This window comes from Chelonia mydas, chromosome 1 (genome assembly GCF_015237465.2).
Source record: "Chelonia mydas isolate rCheMyd1 chromosome 1, rCheMyd1.pri.v2, whole genome shotgun sequence".
Taxonomy (NCBI): Eukaryota; Metazoa; Chordata; order Testudines; family Cheloniidae; genus Chelonia; species Chelonia mydas.
The window spans coordinates 151,125,459-151,146,848 of record NC_057849.1 but is presented as its reverse complement, the minus strand read 5'-3'; the positions used below and the strand labels follow the sequence as shown (position 1 = coordinate 151,146,848).

The 21,390-nt window shown below is 39.0% G+C and overlaps 2 protein-coding genes across 18 annotated transcripts in view; one reads left to right on the top strand and one right to left on the bottom strand.

Annotated features, from left to right (window-relative positions):
* The window catches only part of CASK (calcium/calmodulin dependent serine protein kinase), a 420,858-nt gene that overhangs the window by 242,488 nt on the left and 156,980 nt on the right, over positions 1 to 21,390 (top strand). For 15 of the 16 annotated variants that reach the window (XM_037902700.2, XM_037902680.2, XM_037902719.2 and 12 more), the window contains one exon: positions 20,700 to 20,802. In XM_037902700.2, coding sequence (XP_037758628.1) covers positions 20,700 to 20,802 — 103 coding nt within the window. Of the gene's footprint in view, positions 1 to 20,699; positions 20,803 to 21,390 lie in introns of those variants that run through there. The other variant, XM_043538106.1, reaches the window with a different exon arrangement.
* Positions 8,515 to 15,921, bottom strand: GPR34 (G protein-coupled receptor 34). Of its 2 annotated transcripts, XM_043538108.1 has the most exons (3): positions 15,768 to 15,836; positions 14,498 to 14,629; positions 8,515 to 14,101 (listed from the first exon to the last, which is right to left on the bottom strand). In XM_043538108.1, the coding sequence occupies exon 3, from the start codon at positions 14,072 to 14,074 to the stop codon at positions 12,938 to 12,940; it is 1,137 nt and encodes a 378-aa protein (XP_043394043.1). In that variant the 5' UTR covers positions 14,075 to 14,101; positions 14,498 to 14,629; positions 15,768 to 15,836; the 3' UTR covers positions 8,515 to 12,937. The 2 variants fall into 2 exon arrangements, with proteins under 2 accessions (XP_043394043.1, XP_007064523.1); XM_007064461.4 differs by lacking the exon at positions 14,498 to 14,629 and having other exon boundaries at positions 15,768 to 15,921.

The following is a 21,390-nucleotide window of genomic DNA, read 5'->3' as shown; positions in this document are numbered from 1 at the left end:
CCACCTCCCTAGGTAACGCATTCCAGTGTTTCACCACCCTCTTAGTGAAAAAGTTTTTCCTAATATCCAATCTAAACCTCCCCCATTGCAACTTGAGACCATTACTCCTCGTTCTGTCATCTGCTACCATTGAGAACAGTCTAGAGCCATCCTCTTTGGAACCCCCTTTCAGGTAGTTGAAAGCAGCTATCAAATCCCCCCTCATTCTTCTCTTCTGCAGACTAAACAATCCCAGCTCCCTCAGCCTCTCCTCATAAGTCATGTGCTCTAGACCCCTAATCATTTTTGTTGCCCTTCGCTGGACTCTTTCCAATTTATCCACATCCTTCTTGTAGTGTGGGGCCCAAAACTGGACACAGTACTCCAGATGAGGCCTCACCAGTGTCGAATAGAGGGGAACGATCACGTCCCTCGATCTGCTCGCTATGCCCCTACTTATACATCCCAAAATGCCATTGGCCTTCTTGGCAACAAGGGCACACTGCTGACTCATATCCATCTTCTCGTCCACTGTCACCCCTAGGTCCTTTTCCGCAGAACTGCTGCCTAGCCATTCGGTCCCTAGTCTGTAGCGGTGCATTGGGTTCTTCCGTCCTAAGTGCAGGACCCTGCACTTATCCTTATTGAACCTCATCAGATTTCTTTTGGCCCAATCCTCCAATTTGTCTAGGTCCTTCTGTATCCTATCCCTCCCCTCCAGCGTATCTACCACTCCTCCCAGTTTAGTATCATCCGCAAATTTGCTGAGAGTGCAATCCACACCATCCTCCAGATCATTTATGAAGATATTGAACAAAACCGGCCCCAGGACCGACCCCTGGGGCACTCCACTTGACACCGGCTGCCAACTAGACATGGAGCCATTGATCACTACCCGTTGAGCCCGACAATCTAGCCAGCTTTCTACCCACCTTATAGTGCATTCATCCAGCCCATACTTCCTTAACTTGCTGACAAGAATGCTGTGGGAGACCGTGTCAAAAGCTTTGCTAAAGTCAAGAAACAATACATCCACTGCTTTCCCTTCATCCACAGAACCAGTAATCTCATCATAAAAGGCGATTAGATTAGTCAGGCATGACCTTCCCTTGGTGAATCCATGCTGACTGTTCCTGATCACTTTCCTCTCCTCTAAGTGCTTCAGGATTGATTCTTTGAGGACCTGCTCCATGATTTTTCCAGGGACTGAGGTGAGGCTGACTGGCCTGTAGTTCCCAGGATCCTCCTTCTTCCCTTTTTTAAAGATGGGCACTACATTAGCCTTTTTCCAGTCATCCGGGACTTCCCCCGTTCGCCACGAGTTTTCAAAGATAATGGCCAAGGGCTCTGCAATCACAGCCGCCAATTCCTTCAGCACTCTCGGATGCAATTCGTCCGGCCCCATGGACTTGTGCACGTCCAGCTTTTCTAAATAGTCCCTAACCACCTCTATCTCTACAGAGGGCTGGCCATCTCTTCCCCATTTTGTGATGCCCAGCGCAGCAGTCTGGGAGCTGACCTTGTTAGTGAAAACAGAGGCAAAAAAAGCATTGAGTACATTAGCTTTTTCCACATCCTCTGTCACTAGGTTGCCTCCCTCATTCAGTAAGGGGCCCACACTTTCCTTGGCTTTCTTCTTGTTGCCAACATACCTGAAGAAACCCTTCTTGTTACTCTTGACATCTCTTGCTAGCTGCAGCTCCAGGTGCGATTTGGCCCTCCTGATATCTTTCCTACATGCCCGAGCAATATTTTTATACTCTTCCCTGGTCATATGTCCAACCTTCCACTTCTTGTAAGCTTCTTTTTTATGTTTAAGATCCGCTAGGATTTCACCATTAAGCCAAGCTGGTCGCCTGCCATATTTACTATTCTTTCGACTCATCGGGATGGTTTGTCCCTGTAACCTCAACAGGGATTCCTTGAAATACAGCCAGCTCTCCTGGACTCCCTTCCCCTTCATGTTAGTCCCCCAGGGGATCCTGGCCATCTGTTCCCTGAGGGAGTCGAAGTCTGCTTTCCTGAAGTCCAGGGTCCGTATCCTGCTGCTTACCTTCCTTCCCTGCGTCAGGATCCTGAACTCAACCAACTCATGGTCACTGCCTCCCAGATTCCCATCCACTTTTGCTTCCCCCACTAATTCTACCTGGTTTGTGAGCAGCAGGTCAAGAAAAGCGCCCCCCCTAGTTGGCTCCCCTAGCACTTGCACCAGGAAATTGTCCCCTACGCTTTCCAAAAACTTCCTGGATTGTCTATGCACCGCTGTATTGCTCTCCCAGCAGATATCAGGAAAATTAAAGTCACCCATGAGAATCAGGGCATGCGATCTAGTAGCTTCCGTGAGTTGCCGGAAGAAAGCCTCATCCACCTCATCCCCCTGGTCCGGTGGTCTATAGCAGACTCCCACCACTACATCACTCTTGTTGCACACACTTCTAAACTTAATCCATAGACACTCAGGTTTTTCCACAGTTTCGTACCGGAGCTCTGAGCAGTCATACTGCTCCCTTACATACAGTGCTACTCCCCCACCTTTTCTGCCCTGCCTGTCCTTCCTAAACAGTTTATAACCATCCATGACTGTACTCCAGTCATGTGAGTTATCCCACCAAGTCTCTGTTACTCCAATCACGTCATAGTTCCTTGACATCACCAGGACCTCCAGTTCTCCCTGCTTGTTTCCAAGGCTTTGTGCATTTGTATATAAGCACTTGAGATAACCTGTTGATCGCCCCTCATTCCCAGTATGAGGCAGGAGCCCTCCCCTCACAGACATTCCTGCCTGTGCTTCCTCCCGGAATCCCGCTTTCCCACTTACCTCAGGGCTTTGGTCTCCGTCCCCCGGTGAACCTAGTTTAAAGCCCACATCCTTATCCTTATCCTTATCCACATCCTTCTTGTAGTGTGGGGCCCAAAACTGGACACAGTACTCCAGATGAGGCCTCACCAATGTCGAATAGAGGGGAACGATCACGTCCCTCGATCTGCTCGCTATGCCCCTACTTATACATCCCAAAATGCCATTGGCCTTTTTGGCAACAAGGGCACACTGCTGACTCATATCCAGCTTGTCGTCCACTATCACCCCTAGGTCCTTTTCCGCAGAACTGCTGCCTAGCCATTCGGTCCCTAGTCTGTAGTGGTGCATTGGATTCTTCCGTCCTAAGTGCAGGACCCTGCACTTATCCTTATTGAACCTCATCAGATTTCTTTTGGCCCAATCCTCCAATTTGTCTAGGTCCTTCTGTATCCTATCCCTCCCCTCCAGCGTATCTACCACTCCTCCCAGTTTAGTATCATCCGCAAATTTGCTGAGAGTGCAATCCACACCATCCTCCAGATCATTAATGAAGATATTGAACAAAACCGGCCCCAGGACCGACCCCTGGGGCACTCCACTTGACACCGGCTGCCAACTAGACATGGAGCCATTGATCACTACCCGTTGAGCCCGACAATCTAGCCAACTTTCTACCCACCTTATAGTGCATTCATCCAGCCCATACTTCCTTAACTTGCTGACAAGAATACTGTGGGAGACCGTGTCAAAAGCTTTGCTAAAGTCAAGAAACAATACATCCACTGCTTTCCCTTCATCCACAGAACCAGTAATCTCATCATAAAAGGCGATTAGATTAGTCAGGCATGACCTTCCCTTGGTGAATCCATGCTGGCTGTTCCTGATCACTTTCCTCTCATGCAAGTGCTTCAGGATTGATTCTTTGAGGACCTGCTCCATGATTTTTCCAGGGACTGAGGTGAGGCTGACTCGCCTGTAGTTCCCAGGATCCTCCTCCTTCCCTTTTTTAAAGATTGGCACTACATTAGCCTTTTTCCAGTCATCTGGGACTTCCCCCGTTCGCCACGAGTTTTCAAAGATAATGGCCAATGGCTCTGCAATCACAGCCGCCAATTCCTTCAGCACTCTCGGATGCAACTCGTCCGGCCCTATGGACTTGTGCACGTCCAGCTTTTCTAAATAGTCCCTAACCACCTCTATCTCCACAGAGGGCTGGCCATCTCTTCCCCATTTTGTGATGCCCAGCGCAGCAGTCTGGGAGCTGACCTTGTTAGTGAAGACAGAGGCAAAAAAAGCATTGAGTACATTAGCTTTTCCACATCCTCTGTCACTAGGTTGCCTCCCTCATTCATTAAGGGGCCCACACTTTCCTTGGCTTTCTTCTTGTTGCCAACATACCTGAAGAAACCCTTCTTGTTACTCTTGACATCTCTTGCTAGCTGCAGCTCCAGGTGCGATTTGGCCCTCCTGATATCATTCCTACATGCCCGAGCAATATTTTTATACTCTTCCCTGGTCATATGTCCAACCTTCCACTTCTTGTAAGCTTCTTTTTTATGTTTAAGATCCGCTAGGATTTCATCGTTAAGCCAAGCTGGTCGCCTGCCATATTTACTATTCTTTCGACTCATCGGGATGGTTTGTCCCTGTAACCTCAACAGGGATTCCTTGAAATACAGCCAGCTCTCCTGGACTCCTTTCCCCTTCATGTTAGTCCCCCAGGGGATCCTACCCATCCGTTCCCTGAGGGAGTCGAAGTCTGCTTTCCTGAAGTCCAGGGTCCGTATCCTGCTGCTTACCTTTCTTCCCTGCGTCAGGATCCTGAACTCAACCAACTCATGGTCACTGCCTCCCAGATTCCCATCCACTTTTGCTTCCCCCACTAATTCTACCCGGTTTGTGAGCAGCAGGTCAAGAAAAGCGCCAAGGTCTCAAGAAAAGGTCAAGAATCTCATTCAGTAAATTATAACCTTTCCAATAATACCTTACAAGACCCATCTTGCATAAAATGTATCTTAGGCCATATTCATATAACAATATTTCTATGAAGAATATGGAGTGTCCCGCCTCAGTATATTTTTCTCCTTTTGTTAAAATATGGAGACTTAAATTAAAGCTCTGTTGCTGGATAATGCTATAAAGTGCCAGCCTTATTTTAACTGGAGTCAGAAGTGACAATGTGTCAATCTCAGGATAGAATTTTGAAGTGGGCGCAGAATGATTACAAAAGGCAGCACAGGCAGTAATACGTTGGGGCATTGCTTACATCACTCTCATTAGGATGGTTAAAGCTCAGTATTATAACCGCCTCTTGACTTCTTGTTTAAAAATGAAAATTAGTGCTGTTGATTAATCGCAGTTTTAATCGCACTGTTAAACAATAGAATACCAATTGAAATTTATTAAGTATGTTGGATGTTTGCCTACATTTTCCTACATATTGTATTTCATGTATATTGTGTGTATATATATATATAGTAGTTGAAATCAAAGTGAATATAATTTTATTACAGATATTTCCACTGTAAAAATGATAAACAAGTACTCCGGTGCAATCTCTCTCTCATGAAAGTGTAACTTACATATGTAGATTTTTGTTACATTGTTTTGTTTTTGAGTACAGTTATGTAAAACTTCAGAGCCTACAAGTCCACTCAGTCTTACTTCTTGTTCAGCCAATCGCTAAGACAAACAAGTTTGTTTACATTTACAGGAGATAATGCTGCCCGCTTCTTATTTACAATGTCACCAGGAAGTAAGAACAGGCATTTGCATGGCACTTTTGTAGTCGGCATTGCAAGATATTTACATGCCAGATATGCTAAACAGTCATATGCCCCTTCATGCTTCGGCAACCATTCCAGAGGACATACTTCCATGCTGATGACACTCGTTTAAAAAAAAATGCATTAATTAAATTTGTGACTGAACGCCTTGGAGGAGAATTGTATGTCCCCTGCTGTTTTACCCGCATTCTGCCATATATTCAAGTTACAGCCATCTCGGATGATGACCCAGAACATGTTGTTCATTTTAGGAACACTTCAGATTTGACAAAACGCAAAGAAGGTACTGATGTGAGATTTCTAAAGATAGCTACAGCACTCAGCGCAAGGTTTAAGAATCTGAAGTGCCTTCCAAAATCTGAGAGGGACGAGGTGTGGAGCATGCTTTCAGAAGTCTTAAAAGAGCAACACTCTGATGTGGAAATTACAGAACCCAAACCACCAAAAAAGAAAATCAACCTTCTGCTGGTGGCATTTGACTCAGATAATGAAAATAAACAGGCATCGGTCTGCGCTGCTTTGGTTTGTTAACGAGCAGAACCAGTCATCAGCATGGACGCATGTCTCCTGGAATGGTGGTTGAAGCATGAAGGGACATATGAATCTTTAGGGCATCTGGCACATAAATATCTTGGGACGCTGGCTACACATGCCATGAGAATGCTTGTTCTCACTTTCAGGTGACATTGTAAACAAGAAGCAGGCAGCTTTATCTCCTGCAAATGTAAACAAACTTGTTTGTTTGAGCGATTGGCTGAACAAGAAGTAGGACTGAGTGGACTTCCAGGCTCTAAATGTTATTTTTGAATGCAAGTTTCTTTTTGTACATAATTCTACATTTGTAAGTTCAGCTTTCATGATAAAGAGGTTGCACTACACTACTTGTGTTAGGTGAATTGAAAAATACTACTATTTTTGTTTTTTACAGTGCAAATACTTGTAATCAAAAATAAATATAAAGTGAGCACTGTACATTTTCTATTCTGTGTTGTAAATGAAATCAATATATTTGAAAATGTAGAAAACACCCAAAAATATTTAAATAAATGGTATTCTATTATTGTTTAACAGTGCAATTAATTGCGATTAATTTTTTTAGTCTCTTGACAGCCCTAATAAAACTTTTTTTTAAAAAAAGGTCAGTTCAACTGTTTCTCATATTCCAGTAACATTGCAGAGTTTCAAGTGCTATTGGTCCCTACTCCCAGGCAGAATTGCTCCCTACACCCAGCCAGGAGAGAGAGAGAGAAAGTACTTAATTTTCTGATGGTGATACTCTGGTTCCGGTGCTCTGGGAATTGAAGAGCTGCCTTCTCCTTCTGATATCTGTGCAAGTCATCTGTCCCTGTCTACATGGTGCGGGGGCCCTGTTATATTTGTGGTTTTTTCATCCCTTGCCCAGACTCTATGGCGAGCCCTCAGTTGATCCAGGGATTTGTGTTGGGGGTGGCGATAGGGCTGGCAGGTTTACAATGCACATTGTTCCCACTGCGTCTGCAGGGAATATGCAAGAAATTTATTTTGGTCTAGTGAGGCTGTAGCGTCTTCTCTGAGGAGCTTCTCCATACTGTGCAGCACATGCATCCTTTCTATGTATAATTTCAAAGGTAGTCTCAGGCTAGGTCCCTGCTGGAATTTCCCAGTGCAGGGAGTGATCTGCCCCTATTTGTTTGTTGCTGAAAACAGTGCTGCAAGACTGTTCTTCCTTTTGGGGGTTTCAAGACTAAATTCACTGTTGTTTAGGGGAAGTTACTTATTCACTTCAACTCTTAATTATTCTGGTGATTCAATAGTATATTTAACATTTCACTTCTCCCATATTCTCCTCCCAGAAAACATACCAATTTACAAATTAAAACTAGGAGTGCAATTAAATGGGGCATGAAAACAAAACATTTTTATGTGCTGATAACTCAAGCCTGGCCTTTATTCCTTAAATTTTGAAAATACTTTGCTTAGGGTTGGTCTTTCAATATGTTTTAGAATAGCTAGGCTATTAAAGGATTTGTCAAGTTTGATGGGCCCAAAGTGGAATACACTCAAATGTTTCCTTCCTTACCTTCCATGTGTGTGTAATGTATATAGTGTGAGAGTACATGTGTATTTACACAATTTAGAGAGAGGCTGAGACGTAGTCGTGATGTTGCACCCATTGAAATCAATGGAAAATTTGCCACTTACTTCAATAGAAGAGCAGCCTGAGGCCCATGAAATGCATATAGAGACATCTGCAGGAATCCCACTGAAATCAGTGAGGGTGTCACAATCTGGCAGTTACAAGGAATAGTACTTCAAGAATAGTGGTATTGAAATCCGTGTACTGCTCAGCATGATTAAGGGTGACGGAGTGGGTATTGTACAATGCCCACTCATATTATTGGTTGCCATCTTTGGGATGAAACGTACAATAGAGGTCCAAACTACTTGATGTTCAAGTCTCTTTTCATGTGGCACATTTCACAGGTGTAGAGGGAATAATCCTGGTGTCTTAGCCAAATTTCAATTTGAGTAATTACATCTGCCTGCTTGGATTGTCACGTATAGAAATTTGTCCAGCAGAATAAACGTGCATCAAACACATTATATAAAGGCATTTTGAAATGTGATTGTGATATCATGATGTAACTTTCCACAGATATCCAATGTTATTTCAGGATCTGTTGTTATTTCACAAGGTTGATTTGCAGGGCATGATATTGTACCGTCCAAACTGATATAACTCAATCCAAGAAGAGGAAAACGTTGAAGCTTATAGCCTACCTGAAATTCTCTTCCGATTTAATGGGATAAGGTAGACACTTCCTGCCTAAAAATGTCAACTTGTCTCTTTGTTTAGAAGTTGCTACCTTCCACTTCATACTCTGTGTGTATATGTACTAGCATGTAAAGTACTTTGTGGTCCCCTAGAATGAAAAAAGTTGTATAAATGTAAATTTTTAACAATTAAAATGAAGAAACAAAACAATTGGAATTTTATTTAAAAGCAATACCAACAAACACATAATATTCATCAAGAAATAAGTACAGATTTGTATGTTTACCTTTACTTTAAAGTTTCCAAGATTTATTAGTACACCGTAATAGAAAAAATTTAAACAAGATCACTGGTTAAAATCTAACCAAGGTCAACATTGGGCAACATCATTACTATCAGAAGTCTTTTTAATTAGAACAGGGTGATGTTTTTTGGCCACAACTTTTTTTGATCGAAAATGCAGATTTGGGTTTAGGGAAACATTTCAAAGTTGTCTACTTTGCCAAATTGTTTAAGTCAGAACAAAAGTGGGAAAAAATCATTTTGGTATTTTCTTTAAACTAAACATTTTGATTTTTTATTCAAAATGACTTTTTGAAATTTGTTTTAAAAATTAAAATACAAAAACATTTTTAAAAGCTCAGAAACAAAACAGTTTGGGATTGAACAAAACATTGCATTCAACCCCCCAAAAAATTATTTTTAGACTTTTGGTTCACTGGAAAAAAAAATTTTAATTGATTTTGGATGAATCTAAAACAACTTCTTTTTTCAAAATTTTCGGAACTTCCAGCGAACCAAAAATCAGCTTTCACACAGCTCTATATTTAATGGCCTGATTGAAATACATTCATGGTCTTCGATCAGATTCCAGTATACAAATTTGTACATCACAAAAGTCACAAATAAAATAGCACTTATTGAAACTTTTGGCAATCTTAACATAGTGGTTGTGTTAAGGTTGAATTACCTCCACCTCACAAAGTTGATAACTCCAGGTTAGCATAATTTGGTAGGACAATATGGAAAAGTTTAATTTCTGCTGCCTGTTCTGTACCTGTCCTATATATACTCAATGTCAGTCTCCAGAACAGCATCTTTCACAAGTAAATCACACACAAATTAATAAAACAAAAAAGCTCACCATTACATCTGATAGGCTCTTATAGTTTCAAAACTGAATAATATTTTTGTTGTCCTGATTGCAGAGTGATTACTTGCTTTTTTACAAAACAGTATTACAATAACAAAATTAATGATGATGGCTTTACAAAAACAAATGTAAAGCAGTTTTTCTATAATCAAGAGCACTTTTCCACTTGATTTTGGCTTTCCCCAAAGGTGACATTCAGAACAAATTGAAAATTTGTGAATTCTCATGCTATTATTTAGTTCATTGAAGATATCCCAGAATGTACCATTATGGTAACATTAATTCTATTGATGGTAACCTTTGAATGAGGTTTCTGGATTTAAATTAATATATTCTAAAAAAAAATAAAAAAAATTGTTTCTTTGTTCAGTTCCCTCCATGCCTGGTGAGTAGGGAAATACAACCTACTTTCAATCTGTACTTAACTGAACATTTTATTTTTGCTTTTCATTTCATTTGTAGTTTCTGTTGGCTACTTCTGGTCAGAAAAGAAATAGAAATGTATAAGTAGTTTTAATTTTTGAGCGTTCTAGAGAGAAGGATGCAGTTTCTTGTGGGCTCATAGGCTAGAGTGTGGAAACAGAGCAAGGAGACCATGTGACCTGCTGGTTTATAGACGAAGACATAACTGTGAGCTATGATTGTCTACCATTATTTATTATTATTATTTATTGACATTATTTCTATACATTCTGAAAAGCAGATTAGAAATTGCTATAAGAATCCTTCAGGAACTACACTAAAATCAATCTTAAATATTATTTGTATATGTTAAAACATTCAAGAAAAATGCAAATGTTGAGACTGTAAGTAAAACATAAAATTATAAGAATCACATTATTTCTAAAGAAGATACAAAAGATACCCACAGCTTTGAAATGTAATAATATACGGTTACCAGTAATCGTGGTTTAGTGAATACATTTATATCCAGCTGCAGCAAACGTGAACAATAATAGATTCACAGAAGAAATACACTAAAGTGATGTCCAAAATGTAAAAGAAACAGTGTGTGAAATCTTGGTTCCACTGAGGTCAATAGGAGTTTTGCCATTGAGTGGAACCAGGATTTTCCCCAGTATTGAAAACATGCAAGTTTAGACATGCAACATGATGCTGTCAAGGTTCCTTCCCCACTCTGAACTCTAGGGTACAGATGAAGGGACCTGCATGAAAAACTCTCTAAGCTTATTTTTACCATCTTAGGTTAAAACTTCCCCAAGGTACAAACTATTTTTCCTTTTGTCCCCGGACTTTATTGCTGCCACCACCAAGCGTGTAACAAAATATAACCGGGAAAGAGCCCGCTTGGAAATGTCTTTCCTCAAAAAATCCCCCCAAGCCCTACACCCCCTTTCCTGAGGAAGGCTTGATAAAAATCCTCACCAATTTGCATAGGTGAACACAGACCCAAACCCTTGGATCTTAAGAACAATGAAAAAGCAATCAGGTTCTTAACAGAAGAATTTTAAATGAAGAAAAAGTAAAAGAATCACCTCTGTAAAATCAGGATGGTAAATACCTTATAGGGTAATCAGATTCAAAACATAGAGCATCCCTCTAGGCAAAACCTTAAGTTACAAAAAAAAACAAAAATGGAATATACATTCCATTCAGCACAACTTATTTTATCAGCCATTTAAACAGAACAGAATCTAACGCATATCTAACTAGATTGCTTATTAACCCTTTACAGGAGTTCTGACCTGCATTCCTGCTCTGGTCCCGGCAAAAGAAAACACACAGACAGAGAGAACCCTTTGTTTACCCCCCCCCTCCAGTTTTGAAATTATCTTGTCTCCTCATTGATCATTTTGGTCAGGTGCCAGCGAGGTTATCTTTAGCTTCTTAACCCTTTACAGGTGAAAGGGTTTTTTCCTCTGGCCAGGAGGGATTTAAAGGTGGTTAGCCTTCCCTTTATATTTATGACAGATGCCTTAGGACCCAGTCTTGCAAAGATGTAGTGAGCAGTCACATGAGTGTTTTCATCAACTTCAGTACAACTACGCACTTGAATAAAGTTACTCAAATTTTACAGGATTTGACCCTTTATTTTAGAGTTTAAAACAAAATTCAGGCCTGTCCAGTATTGTGGCCTATCACATTAGAGATTCAAGTTCCATTCTTTGTCCAGCTCCCTCCCTCACTCACCCTAGTCATCAAGGCTAGTTTAACTTTGTTAAAAATTTTACTCAGCCTGCACACATTAACTGCATAAATCTGCTTGGTTTTAATCTTGAATTGGGCTATTCAGTATGCAGTCCACATTTAATATTTGATTGTTGTTTGCATAATATCGTTGGTGAGTGTGATACTTCAGTCATGTGAAAAGACATGGTCTCTGCCATAGAGGTATTATATTTGAAATAAATGGTTTTGGAAATATACAAGTAGATATTAACCTCAAAACCTAGGTGATTGGGGTTGAACAGAGACCAGAACTGACAAAACACTGCTCATTTCAAATCCTTGTACATCCACAATAGTTTAATTTTGTGTTTACAGTTTATATAACTGTCTTTCATTCTGAATTTCTTATCCTTGTTGAGATTTTGGCATGCATGTATGTTTTGAAATTATTAGATTTGTCAATAGAATTTTGAAACAAATCTTGGATAATCCCCCTCCTTCCAACACCTCAAAATGTGAATTGCATACTTTCCTGTATTTTCACTTTTTTCCCCCCTGAGTTAAGATTCGTGTTTAACATCATGAAGGTTCTAGAAGGCTTGTTAGAGGATTTCAAAATCAGTAGTTGAATATTCTAATTTTGCTTAATAAACAAAATATAAAGCACACTTTTCCAATAAATGAACTAATAATTGTCTTGTTTTTCACCTTCTTTGTAAGCCACATTCATAATAGAGTAGGATACATTTTGCTGAAAGGGTTAGTTTAATAAGTGCAGTTAAGATGCTGATTTATTTTTGAAGCCTGCTAAAATATATTTTTTTCAAAGACGGATTTATAAAATCTGTAATACATCTGTTTCATAGTTGGTTTGAATTAGATACAGGTAAAGATTTACTTGTGCAAAATTCATCCTATCATATGTGTATAGCTAGTAGTGCTAATAAATGTATACCAAGTATTTGGGTGTGTAAAGCTTCTTGCGCACACATCAAGGTCCCATTTTAAAAATTTGTTTCTGAAAGAAAGTGCTGTAGATTAATCCTGTCCTAAATGAATCTTTAAATGAAGGTTTCAAACTTCATATTGATTTGTAATAATAAAGTTAAGCTCTTTCTCACCAAAAATCATTTTTAATTTGTTTAAGCAGTTGAAGTATGACCTCCCATACTTGTAAAAAAGGAAGGAAAGGAGGGGGGGAAAGGCTTTTCTCAAGCAGTATTACCAGCTCTGTATTGTTGTACATTCCTGTACCCATGTACATCCAGTGTCGATTATCTAGTAGATTATCTGCTTGTCTTTTTGGGAAGTGGTTGTCCATTATATTTAAGCAATCAGATGAGGGAATTTTTCTTTAAAAAGCTTGAATGGGGGATAATGGTAATCGCAGTATCATGACGAGATTGCCCAGGTTTCATTTCTGAAATACTGTCACTCAGACTTGAGTCCCCATGAAGTCTTCTACAAATAAGTCGGCATACAGTCTTACGAACACTGCTGGACATTAGGAAATACATAACTGGATCTAAACAGCTGTTGAAAGCTGAAAATACAAGCATAATCTCATTGCATTTGTGAATTATCTCCTTCCAGTAACAAGATGTGTGTTGTAATTGTGATGTAATGTAGACAAATCGGAATATGTGATATGGAACAAAACACAGGGTGAAAATAATAAGTACAATGAAGGAATTCCTTGCAGTGGTGCTGTACTTTCCGGCATTGGGAAAATCTGCTCTTTTCTTGGAAATTTTCAGAAGGTTCTTCGCAATTTTAACATATGAAAGTATTAGTAGAAAGAAAACTATCCAAAAGACTATAACAAGAATATAGTTTAAAATTGCTTCCATTTTTGCATTCTGTTTATCTCTGTAATGGAAGCACATGGTCGAATTGTATTCTTCCCTCTTAGCAGACTGAGCAACTATAATTATGAGTCCTATTACTGCAATTGTCCACAATATGCAACAGATATATCTGCTTCGTGTAGCTGTTAACATTTTTGGACGTCGTATAGACTTGTTAATTTTTACATAACGATCCATGCTAATTAATCCGAGCAGTATGATGCTAATGTACATGTTCATATAAAATAGCGTTCCAACAATCTTGCAGAAAATCATTCCCAACATCCATGTGTCTTTGTTAATATGATATAGTATACGGAAGGGGAGGCAGAAGATCAGTAGAAGGTCTGCAATGGCTACATTAAGCAGGTAAATCTGGATAGAATTTCTTTTGTGATTAATGCACAAAAAAGCAAACAAGGCTATAATATTGCCAACCAATCCAATGACAAAAATAATGGAGTAAAAAATGATGAAAACAAGAGACAATGAGCCTTCTTCCATGGAACAGACAGTAGCATTTAGGGTTTCTGAAGAGAAGTTTCTGGTTAGCTCAGTTTGGTAACTCCAGAAGACTTCCTTGTATGGAGAAGAGTTCGGGAGCTCAGTTGATGTTGCGTCCATAGTCTGTTGGAGCTTTCTTACACTGTCCTATAAGGATGCAAAGGGAAATACTTAAGAATTGTTCGCTGTGATATTAACGTTGTATGTTACATTACTTTGTCATAGGCACAGTCTTAAATCAAATTATTTATAGATTTTTAAAGGCAGCAACAATAGTAACAAATACAACTATCTATAATTTATTAAGTACAGTCAGTTGTGCAGAAGAACTTTCAACCACATTTCAAAATTATTGAGGCACTTGTGTGTTATAGCCTCTTCTTTTCACACTTCCCCTGAGTGTGCAAAAGCAGATGCTGAAACAAAACTCATGCAAAAATTCATTTATAGTTACGTTGTAATTACTTTTTAAAATATAACTCTTTTTGTATGTTGTTTGAAAAACACTTTCTGTGAGGGAGAGGTAAGACAAATTATACTTACAATTTTTTATTTTGTTGTGTATATTTAATTTGTTCCATGGAGTGCTGAGTTATTTTCATACCATCTCTAATTCTGAGTTTGTTGCGGGGCAGGAAATCACAATAAAACCAGAAGACAGAGGCTTAGCCTCGGCTTCACAGAGTTAAAAAAGATATTTTTAACAGAAATGCATAAAATAAGTGTTTTCCTGAAGGGGCAAAACAGCAATGAAAATAATAGAATGATGTACCTTTCATCAAATAAGTAATTGACTAACTTCTTCACTTTTGTATCTGATTTGTATATATATTTCAGTATTCTACATGTTTTGCTAATGAAACTATTTAGTCTGTTAAGTCTCTCTTTTGACCTTACTTTAATTTATTGGAGTGCTCATGGGTTCTTTTGGTTTTGGATTTTTTTGCATAAGAGCATCTGTCAAAATATGGAAATTAAAGTACTGGGTTACACAGAGTAAATGACCGCTTCACTGACTTCAGGGTTTGTTTTTTTAAGACAGATCTTTGGTTTTGATAAACTCAGTTTTACACTTGTTTGTATTCTTATAACTCTAACAGAACAACAGATTTTTGGGGGTAACAGTGGGGGGGGAAGGTATCCCAAATTCCATCTTACAGTAAACTTTCATTTATGTATTAACTCTTGAAAATGGAGGCTGTAATTGAATATGGGATACAATTTTAACAGTGCAGATGGCAACAATATAATACAGAAGAAAAAATCTGAATATTGCTAAGAGCTAATAACATGCATAAATATGTACACTTGAAAGATTCAGAATAATTGAATGGAAGATCTAATATATTTTTGTATACCATGTTGGCTGTTCTTATGATAATAGTAAGTAATATACTGAAAATGATGTTGTCAGACTGCATTACTTAGGCCACAAACTATTGTAAAAGAAGTAGGTTTGATCTAATAGAGAGTATGTTTATTTCAATTGTACTTTTCAAGACCATCTTTCACTTTGCTAATTTAAGCTCTGTTCATGGGGGGAAAAAACCTTGATACTATGATTTATATAGTTAGTTTTTAAGCAAAATAGAGAAGTGAATATTAAGCAAGTTATATAAGTATTGCAATCAAAGTTCTTCTCAGCTGCCAGGACAAATACTATCACAGATATCAAATCAGACATAATTTACTTAAACTTTGAGGCTTGTAACTAAATGTTTTAAGTTCCTGAATGGTCAGTAGTACCTTTTATAATCTATATTTCATCTGAAATTTGATTTAGTATATCTTTAATGAAAAGGGAAATACTCACCTTCTGGTTACTTATGGACCTCTTCTGCTGACTGTTCTCTAAAACCCTTTAAAAGGAAAGAGGAAGATAATGTGCATGTCTTATTAGAAAGCTATAGAAAAAACTTCTCTGTGATAAGAATCAGCACTGTCAGCTAGATAAACTTCCCGTGTTGCTGTGGTGATGTTTCTGGCAAAGGTTTTTTCTTGTTTTGTTTTTTTTTGTTTTTGTTTTTACAGCTTATAAAATTGAGTCTCGGTTTAAAATAGTAGTTTTGTTTTTTGCCAAATCTTAATCAGTTTTTCTGTATGTGTTGTTTTTTGTCTAGAAACTTTTGATGGCTTCCTTTTGGAAAAATAATTAAGGTGCTGTTGGCTTGGATGTATCTGCCTCCAAAATTCTGATAATCAAAAACTACAATACCACATCCATAATTTGATTGGGTGGGAGTCAAGAGCTGCCTCTGGATTCTTCAGCTTTCAGTTAGGCTAATTAGGAAGCTATATCTTCTTATCAGGGGCTACTATTTTTTTCTTAAGAGTTTGAGTTTTATATAAAACAATTCATAGGATTTATGAGAGAGTGCTTCAGGTTCTCTGCCAATATGGCTCCTTTTTGCTGCTCCAGTGCCAAAAGGCTGAAATGGTCATTTAACGAGCTATCTGGAGATTCTTCCAACACATGGTTTTTGTAGCCAGGGATAAGAGGGCATGTCTGCAGTATCACTGCACTCCAGCAATCCCCAGCTGCTAGAGCAGCCCTCTTGGGACCATGGGCAGCCAGGCACAACTTAGAACATCCCTGAAGCTGCTCTAAGATGTTTTTTGGCCTTCACTGATTCCAGAATTGGGAAACCACAAAGGTAGCACAGAGCCTCATTTGGTTTAATGGGTTTTGGTAGTCACATAGGAAGGTTGTTTTGAATAAGCTGTAATATAGTTTATACTACTTCTTAACAACTAAACCATGGGAGAGCATTAGAAGCACATTTGTACATCTTTTTTTATCATATACTGATATAGAAATACATCCCAGGGATAAGGGATTGGGGAATGTAGGGTGATACTTGTATTATTGACTGGGATATGGAAGAAGGTGTTTTCTACCATGTGGTTTTCTTTTAATATGATCCTGAATTAAACAGAATATTTTAATGTAGTAGAAATTGTTGAGCTTTATCAAAGAGAGCCTCCAATATAAAGTAATGTTCATGTAATTAGTCCTTGATGTGTTTCTGGCCAAAGTAGATTCTTCCATAGTTGCACTCATCTATAGTGTGTTCAGCCTTGCATATTGGGAGGTTGTGTAGCAACTCTTCCAGATTCAAGAGGTCAAGTTCCTTGTAACCATATATGATGACTTATAAATACTCCATAGTTAGTTTATTAAAATACACCTGGAGCAATAAAAATGACTGTAACAAACTGTCCTCTTATTCAACAGATCTGTTCCATTTGTGCCAGAGGTTTAAGCAGATTAATGGCAGTGGCACTAACATTAATTAAGCCTGTCAGTTATTGATTATACAAGTTCCAACCTTTTCCAGAAGTTTGGTATAAGAGAGCAAGGCCAAGTACATCTGGCAATACATTCCTGGAAACCCCAAAATCACCCAACGGGCTGCGGAGGGATAGAGACATTGCTCATCAATAGCTTTCAGTTTTTCAATTTCTGCAGTAAATTATTCTCCAAAAAGCAATATGTAGTTTTGACATTGATCCATTTAAACATGCTAACCTTAATATGATTGGTTTGACAGTTGTGAGGAGACGCAAAAAATGCTCCAAGGGTTCATTGTGCTTGTGGAGGAATTTGTACTCTTGGGGGAATTCTGAACCAAAAAATTAAAAATTCTGCACACAATATTTTAAAATTCTGCATATTTTATTTGTCAACATAACACTATATAATCACGTCAGTTTCAATTATTGAGGTTATTTATTTCAAAATACCTGTCAGCAACTATGTCTGTAACAATACAGACACACACAAAAGTTCCCCCAGAAATAGAGAGTTAAAGAAACCCGTATGACAAACCAGTTCCTGTTTCTCTGACCCCTCCCTCCCAGAGCCCAGGCAGGGGGCCAGATACCCTCCAGAGCTCAGCTGCAGGGCCGCCCCCCAGCCCAGACACTCGCATCCCCTACCCTCCCAAATCCCAGGGATCCTGAGGGAGAAACAGCCTAATGCTGGGTTCCAGGATTGTATAGAATTTCCTTCATGCTGCCTCCTTCCTTAAGGGTGGGGAACTGCAGCTTCCAGGAACCCTCTAGCTCCCTCCCCCTCCCAGCGGCAGTTTCTTCTGTTGTGGAGTTGGGCTCTGCTGGGTCCAGTGGCCTGCTAGTGGCGGCCAGCAGCTCCATTTGTGTGGCAAGGGTGAGGGGAGAAAATTGTGCTCAGACATTAATTCTGTGCAAATTTTGCATTGCTCAATGGCACAAGATTCCCCCAGGAGTAAACTTAGCTAGATGTATTAAGTACTGCCTGCTGTTCCATAGCAGGTTATATAAATATATATATATTTTGACAAAGTTCCTCCTCTGCCTTGGTGGGTCCTGCGCTTATTGTCGGATTTGCTCGCCTCAGAGGTTCACGGCAGTCCTCAGTTTGGCCACTTTCCTGGCTCAAATCTGCCGTTCATTCAGTTAGCCTCATCACTGGCCAGCATGGGGAAAGGAAGAAGAACAATCCCTGCAGTCTCTGCTGATCCACCTGGTGGATCGGGGAACAGGCCAGATCCTTCCCCTCTGGTGGAACCCACAGGCCAGTTCAACTCCTCCAGTATCAAGTAGGGGGATGGGAGGAACCCGGGCCCGCCCTCTACTCTGGGTTCCAGCCCAGGGCCCTGTGGATTGCAGCTGTCTACAGTGGCTCCTGTAACAGCTGCGTGACCGCTACAACTCCCTGGGCTACTTCCCCATGGCATCCTCCCAACACCTTCTTTATTTTCACCACAGAACCTTCTTCTTGATGTCTGATAATGCTTGTACTTCTCAGTTTTCCAGTAGTACGCCTTCTCACTCTCAGCTTCTTGAGCCTCTTGCTCCCAGCTCCTCGCACGCACACCACAAACTGAAGTGAGCTCCTTTTTAAAACCCAGGTGCCCTGATTAGCCTGCCTGTCTTAATTGATTCTTGCAGTTTCTTGATTGGCTGCAGGTGTTCTAATCAGCCTGTCTGCCTTAATTGTTTCCAGAAAGTTCCTGATTGTTCTGGAACCTTCCCTGTTACCTTACCCAGGGAAAAGTGACCTCCTTAACCTGGGGTTAATATGGCTGCCTTCTATCACTCTCCTGTAGCCATCTGGCCTGACCCTGTCACTATATATATATATATATATATATACACACACACACACAAAATAAATATGCAATTCATCGCACTGTTAAACAATAATAGAATACCATTTATTTAAATACTTTTGAATGTTTTCTACATTTTCAAATATAGTCATTTGAATTAAAATACAGAATACAAAGTGTACAGTGCTCACTTTATATTTATTTTTGATTACAAGTATTTGCACTGTAAAAAAACAAAAGAAATGGTATTTTTCAATTCACCTAGTACAAGTATTGTAGTGCAATCTCTTTATCATGAAGTTGAACTTACAAATGTAGAATTATGTACAAAAAAACTGCATTAAAAATAAAACAATGTAAAATTTTAGAACCTGCAAGTCCTCTCAGTCCTACTTCTTGTTCAGCCAATAGCATGTCCTGTGGAATGGTGGCTGAAGCATGAAGGGGCGTAGGAATGTTTAGCACATCTGGCACATAAATACCTTGCAATGCCGGCTACAAAAGTGCCATGCAAATGCCTGTTCTCACTTTCTGATGACAATTTAAATAAGAAGCGGGCAGCATTATCTCCTCTAAATGTAAACAAACTTGTTTGTCTTAGCGTTGGCTGAACAGGAAGAAGGACTGAGTGGACTTGTAGGCTCTGAAGTTTTACATTGTTTCGTTTTTGAGTGCAGGTATGTAACAAAAGAAAAAAATCTACATTTGTAAGTTGCACTTTCACAACAAAGAGATTGCACTACAGTACATGTATGAGGTGAATTGAAATACAATTTTGTTTTATCATTTTTACAGTGCAAATATTTATAATAAAAAATAATATACTTTGATTACAGTAACAGAATACAATATATATGAAAATGTAGAAAAACATCCAAAATTAATCATTCAGTATTCTATTGTTTAAAACTGAGATTAATCACGATTTTTTTAATCAAGAGCATATATATATAAAATATAATTTTGTATTGATACACAAAGATTCCCTAACCTCCTGCCCCAAAATAGTTACATAATATGATTAATTCCTATATTTTCTATCTGATTATTACTGTTGGTATGAATTGTGGAAGAGTAGAAGCACAAATGCCATACAAGGAATCCGGGTCAACACCTGAGTTGGTTTTTTATTTTTTCCCCGAAGGTCACTGTTTGCTAGATATCTCATACAGGCAGCTTGCTTCCCTTTTGCAGGTTGAAATTTTTGTTGGTTATGTTGGGATGGGCTTGAGCTCCAAAAGAAGGTTGTATGTTGTTTATGTGAAACATAAGGTCTCTCAGAGATGGGATGTTTCTGCTGGAGAACTAGAGCTACATCCTGTTGGAAAAGTTGGTAGACTTTCATGGAGTTCTTATTCTTCATATTGTCATGACTTCAGGCTGCGTTCTCTGTGAGTACCAACTAGCCCTGATGAGGCCTTGCTGTGTTAAGGCAAGACTAGAGGGAAACCAGCAAGAGGTGAGGTGCTTATGCTGTACCAAAATAAAAGTTTGAAATGAAGAGGTAAAAAGATGCCAAAGGTGGACTCCATTCCACAGACAAAAACTTAAGCTTCTTTTCAATATATTACAAAGATATTTTCAGTTCTTCAAGCAGGTTGGATTTTTTTTTTTGGTATTATAATCATGTCTGCTGGGTTTTCTCTTTTCAGCCACACTGCGTGCTACTTGCTTCAAAGGAGAATTCAGCACCTGTAAAGCTTGGTGGTTTTGGGGTAGCTATTCAGTTAGGGGAGTCTGGACTAGTAGCTGGAGGTAAGAATTTTATTTTGTGTTTTGCCTTCAAAACCTTAAACTACTGAGTGTGTGTGGTGTGTGTATAGTGTTATAGCATTAAAAATGTACATTTCCAAGAGGAACATGCCCTACAAATAAAAAATTCTGCAAATATTTTAGTATGCAACTCACGCACTAAAGGTTTTTTGAACTTTATAAACACATACTTGATCAGTCTAAATTGTTAATTCATTAATAGTATACCTATAATGTATTGTGTAAATATAAAGAGAAATTCCCTTAAAAATTACAAGTTTAATTGTTTTGATCAAGTTACGACTGAAAAAAATCAGAAATTCTTCCATATCAGTATGTCCTTTCATCACAGTTGACACACAAAAAGAAACAAAACTGATATTAAGATTGAAATTAAAGCCAAGGACATTGAATTAAGGGTTACTATAGCAACCTTAATGATGCTCTGTTGTGCCTAGGTGTTATAACACCTACACTTTCCTGTCACATATTGTTGTCACATGAGTTATAACCTGTAGATCTTTATAAATTGTAATGCTGTAGTATGGGTGTTGCATACGAGTCTATTTCTTGATACATATATATTTACTG

Coding starts and splice junctions, on each gene's coding strand:
- GPR34 (XM_007064461.4), bottom strand. CDS start 14,074: ATGGACGCAACATCAACTGAGCTCCCGAACTCTTCTCCATACAAGGAA.